The 9016-nt window shown below is 52.8% G+C and overlaps 1 protein-coding gene across 1 annotated transcript in view; it reads left to right on the top strand.

The window, feature by feature from the left end:
- The first annotated feature begins 1253 nt into the window (after positions 1 to 1253).
- Positions 1254 to 9016, top strand: part of SLC5A11 (solute carrier family 5 (sodium/inositol cotransporter), member 11) — an 11210-nt gene continuing 3447 nt past the window's right edge. Inside the window, exons 1-12 of the mRNA XM_010014412.1 lie at positions 1254 to 1379; positions 2288 to 2359; positions 2974 to 3078; positions 3318 to 3377; positions 3534 to 3638; positions 4762 to 4867; positions 5585 to 5665; positions 6075 to 6280; positions 6832 to 6967; positions 7835 to 7942; positions 8335 to 8485; positions 8712 to 8880. Of these exons, the coding sequence (XP_010012714.1) occupies positions 1254 to 1379; positions 2288 to 2359; positions 2974 to 3078; positions 3318 to 3377; positions 3534 to 3638; positions 4762 to 4867; positions 5585 to 5665; positions 6075 to 6280; positions 6832 to 6967; positions 7835 to 7942; positions 8335 to 8485; positions 8712 to 8880 (1425 nt within the window). The remainder of the gene's footprint in view (positions 1380 to 2287; positions 2360 to 2973; positions 3079 to 3317; positions 3378 to 3533; positions 3639 to 4761; positions 4868 to 5584; positions 5666 to 6074; positions 6281 to 6831; positions 6968 to 7834; positions 7943 to 8334; positions 8486 to 8711; positions 8881 to 9016) is intronic.

Genomic DNA, 9016 nt, shown 5'->3' with positions numbered 1-9016 from the left:
CGAGCGCTCCAGGAGCCTCAGCCGGGCACCGGCGCTCAGCTCCAGGAGCGTATCCCACCTTCCCTTTCCTCACCGATGGGTGCAACTAGTGCCCGCAGAGCTCTGAATCACACACGTTCCAGAGGGGTGGACACGACATTCTGCTGTGTGTGGCTGAATCCCGCGTGGGACTGAGCGTGTGTAGCTTCTAGCGCTGCCGTGCTGCCCACCTGAGATGGGCAGTGTCTCGGGATGAAAAGAAACAGCTCTGTCGGGGCTGAGAAGGGGAAAGCAGGAGGTGTCAGCACGGGATCAGCAGTGTCCCAGGGCTCACATACCAAACCCTATTTTTCTTTTCCTAGTTAGAGGTTAAGCGTGCCAGTAAAAACTCAGTGACAGCCAAGACATAGCGCCTCTTAAAGAGGTAAGACAGCACTGACCTTCTGAGCATCAGTGCAAGGCAGAAGCTCCCAAGGGATTCAGTGGGATCTGGGGGCTCTCTAAGGCACAGAAGAGGCTCTGACAAGGTGCCGCAAGCCCCTGGTCCCAGCCTGGTGCTGCCACCACTGCCACTCAATCAGAACATGACTCAGCACCATACTGGGCTCTGGCGCTGGAGCTGCTGCTGTGGAAGTGGGTGATGGGATGGTATCAACCACTGGAAAACTCCTTATTCATTGTCCAAGCTTTCCATAAGTGCGTGACCCGCAGCCCCTGTGCTGCAGGACTGGGTGTAGGGGGGCACAGGGCAGGGTTTGCCCTCTGGATACTCAGCAGGAGAAACCCCGGCATCTCCATCACTGCTGCACTTGCACCTCCACCCTCTCGGCTTCATTCACACCCCCTGGCAGCGGGTGCGGGATTGCTGCGGCTGCACCTCATCTCACGGGGGGTTCAGGGCAGGTTCCAGCTGCAGGTCACACATGGACAATGCTGTGAAGCTGGTTGGGACCGAGGGACAGGCTGAGGCCGCTCTGGTCCGTGCTCTGCTGCACACTGATGTTCACTGATGTTCTAAGGAAGAACTTGTTCAACCACTTGCTGTGGGATGGCCCATGTGGGAGCCCTGGGCTGGGAGCCCCAGGCTGGTGCAGGCCACCCCTTGCCCCACCTTTTGGCAGGGTGGTGCTTATAAGTGTGGATCACAAGTGCAAGAGAGGCAGAAGACCGGCCAGCCACAGCAGGAGGAGGACGGGTCCCTCCTGCCCATGCAACCTGTTCTTTAACAGATATATGCATCAAGGCGAAGAAGCACTGGGCCTGCATAGGAAGCCATGGAGACCACCAGCAGCACCCCTGTGACCCCCTCGTGGGACGTGTTTCCCCAGAGGACGCTGGAAGCCGTGGACATTGCTGTCCTTGTGCTGTACTTCGTGTTCGTCCTCGCGGTTGGGCTCTGGGTAAGCAGATACCATTATGAGCTTTCCCATGTGCCCTGTTCTACTGAACACCGGGGCTGCTTTGGCCTCCGAGTCTTTTACTTCGCCGGGATCAGGCAGCACTTCATGGGGTTCAACTGAACAAGCAGAAAGATAAGAGTTTACAGGTCCTTTCCCTCACTTCAGCCTGGGGAAGGGTGCTCAGAGATCACAGAAGAGCTGTTCAGCTCTAGTGTTTGCCAAGGTTTAAGAACCCTTGTGAGGAAGAGGTTGTTTAAGTACAAAGTATTGCTAAGAATAAAGTTACGTTCATCCAGGAAGGAATTGCTGTCCTGTAAATCACCTGAGCCTGTCCACAGTGGTCTAGACAGCGGATCCCATGAATTGCAAATGCTGTGTACATATAACTAAGGCAGAAGGACATCCTTTTGGCTTGGCTTTTGTAACAGCAAAAGCACAATCTGGCTGTCATAAGGCAGAGATGAATAGCTGCTCCCTTCAAATGTGGTGCATAATGCTCATGAAACTGGCTGAAATCCCTGAGGAAGAGGAGTCAGTGAGTAGTATGTGCAGTGCTGAGCATTCCTCCTGCTTGGACTGAGTATCTCGGGATGCCCACAGTTCTGGTCCAAAACTGCTTGACTTCCTCGCTGATCTGGAGGGATTTAATTTGCTTATTGAAGCGAACATTCAATCGGGACGCTGAGATGGTAGAAAACCTTGTGCACGGCAGGTCCCTCCTTTGTCTGCTGCTCTCTTGTCCCTTAGGACTTCCCTACAGGAAATGCAGACCCTTCCAGGAGCCCTTTGCTTTCATCTGATGGCAGCAGAGTCTTACAGAGTGTCCTGCAGAGGAAGTCTCTTGGTGATGCTCTGATCCACAATGAAAAGGTTGCTGAAACCTCTGTTGTGCTTTTCTGCTTTCCCAGTCCATGTGGAAGACGCAGCGCAGCACTGTGAAAGGCTACTTCCTAGCTGGAGGACAGATGGTTTGGTGGCCTGTAAGTACCTTCCTCATTTCATAGCTTGAGCCCACAGGCCACAGCAAGGCCAAAAGCACTTCTGGTCTGGCAGAACTTATTTCTCCAAATGGGAAACAAGAATAAAAACTACTTCCATGTTTTGCGTGGATGCACTTACAGTAGTGGCTGGTTTATTCCATGCTTGAGACTGGTGGAGCAGAGCTGTTCCCCACAAGAGCCAGTCTGCCTGATCCTGCATGCTTTGACCTGGAGACAGCCACAATTACCTGGTGGTTCCCATCTCAGGCACAGCTTTATGTTGAGGGTCTTTCATTCAGGCCGGTCAGTCAGTGTGTGCTAATAAAGGAATCTCATGATCTGACATTTCTGCTTGTTACCTCCCACCTTCTGCCCTGCTCCTCTGCATGAGACTAGACGCAGTTTTGGAAGCAGGATGGTGCTAAACATGCCCAAAATGAGTGACAGGCAGCTCAAGAGAGGTGCCAAAGACACCGAATGCGTAGGGGAAAGAAGAAGGTGGCAGCAGGTGACAAGGATTTCACATCCCACACAGTCCCAAGGAGGGGAACAGCTCCCCTGTGTTCCCACCAGCCTTGTGCCAGGGCCAGATCTGGTTTTCCCTCTTTCTCCAGGTGGGCGCATCCCTGTTTGCCAGCAACGTTGGAAGCGGCCACTTCATCGGCCTGGCTGGCTCAGGAGCTGCCTCGGGAATTGCCGCAACAGCCTATGAGTGGAACGTGAGTGTGGAACAGCGGCTCATTGCTGTACAGGGCAACTCCAGCACCAAGGAGCTGCCACACAAGGGTGCAGGTCTGGCAGCTCCAGAGGCTCAGAGTCCTGCTGCAGGAGCTGGGTGGCACCACGGGCTGCTGGGGATTGAGGCCTCTGAGGGATAACCCCATCCCTGTGTCCCACTGAGCCACCCGCTCGCAGCCCTGCCCAGCATTCCTGACCTTCCTTCCCATTTGCTCCGCAGGGGATGTTCAGTGTTCTGGTGCTGGCCTGGCTGTTCCTGCCAATCTACATCGCAGCAGGGGTACGTAGATGGGATGTTGTGTCCAGCAGTGATTTGCTGGTATCTAAAGCACCTGCTCGGCTCCTGGGTTTAAGCATCTCCTGCTGCAGCTGTGGTCCTTCTGCAGGGCCTGGGCTAATGGGTACCACCTACTCTGATGACTTGTGTCTCTCATAGGTTACTACCATGCCAGAGTACTTGCAGAAACGTTTTGGAGGCAAAAGAATCCAGATGTTCCTGGCGATTCTCTACTTGTTCATCTACATCTTCACCAAAATATCAGTAAGTAGAAAAAACTGGGATCAGACTGAATTCAGTTTGGAAACGTGATCAGAGAGGCTGAGAAGTGCAGCTGCCGGCCTTTTCCTGTGCTAGCAGGAAAGAGCGTATTAGAACACCCAAGGAAAAGAGACTACAGTCATTGTGAGAACCTGCACACAAAGAGTAACTTCTTTTTCCCATTAAGCACCTGAATGCTTCTGCAGTGGGAGGGAAGCTGGGTGTCAGCGTCCTGAGCAACAGCTCATTGAGAAGCCCAGTTGTGAGCGTGGATGTGTCTGTTGTTAGGTTTTACACGTCTGGCAGCTCACCCAGATTCTTCCCTTTGCATATTTGCTGCCTGCCCAGACACAAACGCTGTTACATGCAGGAGGAATGAGAACGTAGGAGGTGGTTTGTGCTCAGGTGAAGAGTGTTGAGTGATTCACTGCTCCCGTCTGATGTAGTGCCTTGAATAAGTAACTGACCTGACCCTTGCACGACACCTCGCTGCTGTTCATTAACCTGCGGTGGTGCAGGGACCTGTGAAGTCAGAGAGGTCCCTCCTGGTGTCTTCCTGTACAGGCAGGGCTGAAGTGGGACGCGCTGCGTGACCCAAACCTGCCTTGTCCCCCTGAAGCAGCCACGGGGTGCAGGTGACACCGAGGAGCTGGGCTCTAGGAAAAAACAGCCATTTGATGGAAGTCTCTGATAACACAATTCCTGCATCCGGGATGTTTCTGTGCCCATCATTCTGTGGCCTGCAGTCTGCCTGTCCCAGAGCTCTCCCGAACTGCAGCAGTTTCATGTAGCTGCAGGGCGAGTTGGTCAGGTCTGGCTCCAGCCCCCTGGACGCTTTTCCTTGTTACCTCCCTGTCACCACATCAGGGAACAATTCCCACCCCAACACCCCAATCCACCCGTGACCAGGAATATCAAACTGTCTCAGCAGGGAGTTGAGCCAGGTCCAAGGATGCAGTGGGATGTGCTGCATGGAGGGGACAGTGCAGGGAGCTGGGTGTCGTGAGCAGTTACCAACCAGAATGGTCTTGCTATAGGAGACAGCCTGGTCAGCTGAATGTTCACGTTCCCTGGCACGACCTGCTTTGAGGGGCACCAGAACTGTGCTAACATCCTTCTTCTCCAGGTTGACATGTACGCTGGGGCTCTCTTCATCCAGCAAGCCTTACACTGGGACCTCTACATCGCAGTGGTGGGCTTGCTGGCCGTCACGGCCGTTTACACCGTCGCAGGTACGGGGCTGAGTTTCGGCTCATACCACAGATCCTGCGTGGTGAGTGCACCAGTGCTCAGAGTCCTGCATCTCCCACACAGCCTGGGTTTGCCAGGAGTATGGATAACAGGCAGGTGGAAAAGCAGCTGACAACTTGCCTGATAAGCAAAGATTACCAGGTAGGAGTAAGTTAATACCCCTCACAGGCCACAGCCGACAGGGGTGCACGGATGCAGGGCAGTTCTGCTTTAAGGAGAAGTTACGCTCAAGGCATTTCCACAATACATTTTCCTCTGGGCTTTCTGGAGGTATGAGTGCTTTACATAACAATGAGCCCTGGAATGTGGAAAGCGTTGTCAGTCCTGGATGCCCTTTCAGGGCTTATAAGTGGCCAAATGGAAAAGAGCCATGCACGGAGCAAGCAGCAAATCCCAAACCCATAAAGGTTTCTCCTTTCCCAGTGCTCACCCCTGGTGATGTTGCTCATAAAGACAACCTTTTCTTAACGTCTCCTTATTCAGCTTGGGCTTTGCTCTGGAGTTTTTCCCTGTGTTTCCCGTACAAGCACTTACACTGGACTTTGGCTTTTTTAGTGACAAAGTGGTGACTCATTATGATTCAAACATGAGAAATTTCAGCCAGACATGCTCCGAATCCCAGTGCGACCAGTTCGCAGAGCACAGGATGCTACAGATCAGTCCCAGTTTCCCAGTTTGGTGCTTCTCTGCCCTCCCAGGTGGCCTGGCTGCGGTGATCTACACGGACGCGCTGCAGACCTTCATCATGCTCATCGGGGCTGTGACTCTCATGGTCTTCAGTGAGTGTTTCCTGGGGCGGGTATTACTAAACACTGTGATAGCAGCTTTACCAAGCTCTACGAACAAGCTGGATCATCACAACTGAATCCCCAGCTGATGTTCTGGAGTGGCTTTCTCTATGTTCTCCTGTTGGAATAGATGCTCATGCAACAGTAGTTGTTTGTGTGTTAAAAATGCAGGAGTACCCTGAGAAACCTCTAAGGAAACACATCCTGAAGCAGCGTTATAGGTGAACAACCACCTTCTCCAGGCAGAACCTTTAGGGTTGTGCTATCCCCCACCCAGTGTTTGAGTCCATAGCTTTGGGTTTTCAACGCACACTTGTGGAGCATCACCTGTAGCAAGCTACAGACTGAAACTCAGAGCAGCCACCGGGCAGAGGTAACTGCTTCTCCTGACCTGTTCCAGGCTTTGTTGAAGTTGGTGGTCTTGAAGGGTTGCAGACAAAATACTTCGAGGCCATTCCCAGCTCCCGCAAGGAGAACAGCAGCTGCGGCTTGCCAAGGAATGATGCTTTCCACATATTCCGAGACCCCATTAACTCCGACCTTCCCTGGCCAGGGGTTCTGGTGGGAATGACCATCCCGTCCCTATGGTACTGGTGCACAGACCAGGTGTGTGACTGCTTATTCTTTGTTTGCTCTCAAGAACGTGCCGTTGGTTGTTTGAATCTGATCACAAACCTCAGGTTTGCCACGTAGCCTGGGCTGGTTTGCTGTGTCTGGTGGGAAGTTAGTAAAACCTGATGGTTTCAACCCTAAAGTTGCAAAACTTGATAAACACAACTAAATTTTGGGAATCTTTTCAAGGTAAAAAGGGGTAAGAATGTGTTTGGGAGTTAATCCCAGCTTTGTTTTGGTTTGGTTTTGACTCGAGCCTTTCCCTTCCCGTGAAGCCTGAGTACGGCTCGTTGAGGCACAGGCTGTGCAGCACGATGTGCCGCAGGAGCAAGGTCAGGTTTGGCGACACCAGCAGCACCTTTCAGGGCCATGATTGTGTGAGTTGATCAGGATCTGAAGCAGGAATTACAAAGCCACAGCCAAGCTCTGTGCTCACCCTTGTTAGATTTCAATAGTCTGGAGAACAAAGTATATGCAGTTGGTATCACATCGCCTACACTGGCTCCCCTCTGCTGACAGTGCGCCAAACACGTCTTCATTTCTAGGTCATTGTTCAGAGGTCCCTTGCTGCTAAAAACCTCTCTCATGCCAAAGGAGGCTCCCTGATGACCTCCTACCTGAAAATTCTGCCCCTCTTTATGATGGTGATGCCAGGCATGATCAGCAGAATTCTCTTCCCAGGTAAGTGCTGAAGGAAAGATCATAAAAATCACAGAATCCCAGCCTGGTTTGGGTTGAAGAGACCTTAAAGCTCCTCCAGCTCCAACCCCTGCCACGGGCAGGGACACCTCCCACTAGAGCAGGTTGCTCCAAGCCCCTGTGTCCAACCTGGCCTTGCACACAGATGCATTCCCTCTGACACTTACTGGCTGTGCTTACTCTACGGAGCTGGACCAGTCCTTACCAAGAAGTTAAAAGGCTGCAATGCATCAAATGCCCAATATATAAGGACATTTTCTTCCAGCTGCAGTTGGAGAACACACATCCTCCTGCAGCACACCCCAGGCACATGTTCCCCATGCACTGCTCTGTGTGCTGTCATCCTTCCTCACAGCAGCTGTGCTGAGCAGGTCTGGGCTTGCTGTCTGTAGCTGCTCTGTGCTTTCACCATGCACTGGGGCCCCTCCTGCACCCCGCGTGTTGTCACTCCTGCTGCTGCAGTTTGAGGCACTCAGAAATCCTGACATACACCTTGAATGCCGGTAACTGCTCATCAGGTGGGAATGTGGGGATGTGCTTGTCCATGAGGAGCTGTGCTGGTGTGTGGATAACCTTAGTCCTCAAGCAAGCAGCTTTCCTAGCGAAGAATGAGGCACACGAGGCAGGTCGGCTGCCTCCACTGATCGGATCTTTTGCATGGAAGGAAGAAAAGAGAAACCAGGGAAGCGCAGAGCTGCTTTCTCACTGTGCTGGGGCAGCCCTGTCATGCCCGGAAGCGTTCACTATTTCAGTTAGTGATTTACAACATTCACTAGACCAACTTGTCCAGGCAGAGCGGTTTATTGTGGCTGCAGAATCCTGCCTCTCACTCCCCTTTGCTTGGTTTAGATCTGGTGGCTTGTGCAGATGCAGAAATCTGCCGAAAAGTCTGTGGCAACCCATCTGGCTGCTCCGACATCGCTTATCCCAAGCTGGTCCTGGAGCTGCTGCCTACAGGTAAGGAGCTCGGTGGTGGTGCTGGCACTGATGGGGATGCACCAGCTTACAGGTGTCTGTGGGAGCGGTTCAGAGAGGAAAATAGCCCTGCAACTACAATTCCAGTGGGATTTATGCTGGGCTTGGTCAGACAGTGGCAAAGGACAGCGTGCAACGGGGATGGTGAGGATCCAGCACCCAGATCTCTCTAATTCAGTGTAATTTGGGTAGGAGACAAAGCACAGCTGTTTAACAAGGAGAATCACCGGTTAACCCCTCCCTGTCACTGCCATTCTAAAACTGAGGCTGAAGCCAGTTTTTCAAGTCTGTCCTAGTTGAAAGAAGACTTCGAGGACACCCAAGGGGTCACTGGGGATTCCTCAGGGCGGTTGTACTCCTCCTTCTGTTCCCAGGACTCAGGGGCCTGATGATGTCGGTGATGATCGCAGCTCTCATGTCCTCCCTGACTTCCATCTTCAACAGTGCCAGCACCATCTTCACCATGGACCTCTGGAAGCACTTCCGTCCTCAGTGCTCCGAGTGGGAGCTCATGATCGTTGGCAGGTACGGAGAGGTAGGATGGGAGTGTTATATCAGAGCCGGAGCACCAGAGGCACATCTCAGCACACCTCAGGGCCTGCTGTCCCCCTACAGATGTAGTAATTCACACTGACCACGTTTGCTGGAGTGGAGGCCTTATGGCTACAAGAGATCTCAGTCAGAGTGTTGCAAACAGCAGTTGGAAAAGCACAGCCTGAGCTGACGCTAACGGCACCTTTCTCTTGCCCAGGGTCTTTGTGCTGCTGCTCACTGTGGTCTCCATCCTGTGGATCCCACTGGTTCAGGCTGGCCAGGGAGGGCAGCTCTTCATCTACATCCAGTCCATCAGCTCCTACCTGCAGCCCCCCGTGGCAATGGTGTTCATACTGGGCTGCTTCTGGAAAAGAGCAAATGAAAAGGTAACAGCTCTGCTGTGCTCGGCACAGTTGTCCCTGTGGCCTCACTGTCTTCACAAGAGTCCTCCCAAACTCAAACCCACCTTCTGCTGGGGAGGAGGAACACACTTAGCTCTCTATGCCACTCAAACCTCCATCG

This window comes from Nestor notabilis, unplaced genomic scaffold (assembly GCF_000696875.1).
Source record: "Nestor notabilis isolate BGI_N333 unplaced genomic scaffold, ASM69687v1 scaffold20925, whole genome shotgun sequence".
NCBI lineage: Eukaryota > Metazoa > Chordata > Aves > Psittaciformes > Psittacidae > Nestor > Nestor notabilis.
This window is presented reverse-complemented; position numbering and strand designations above follow the sequence as displayed.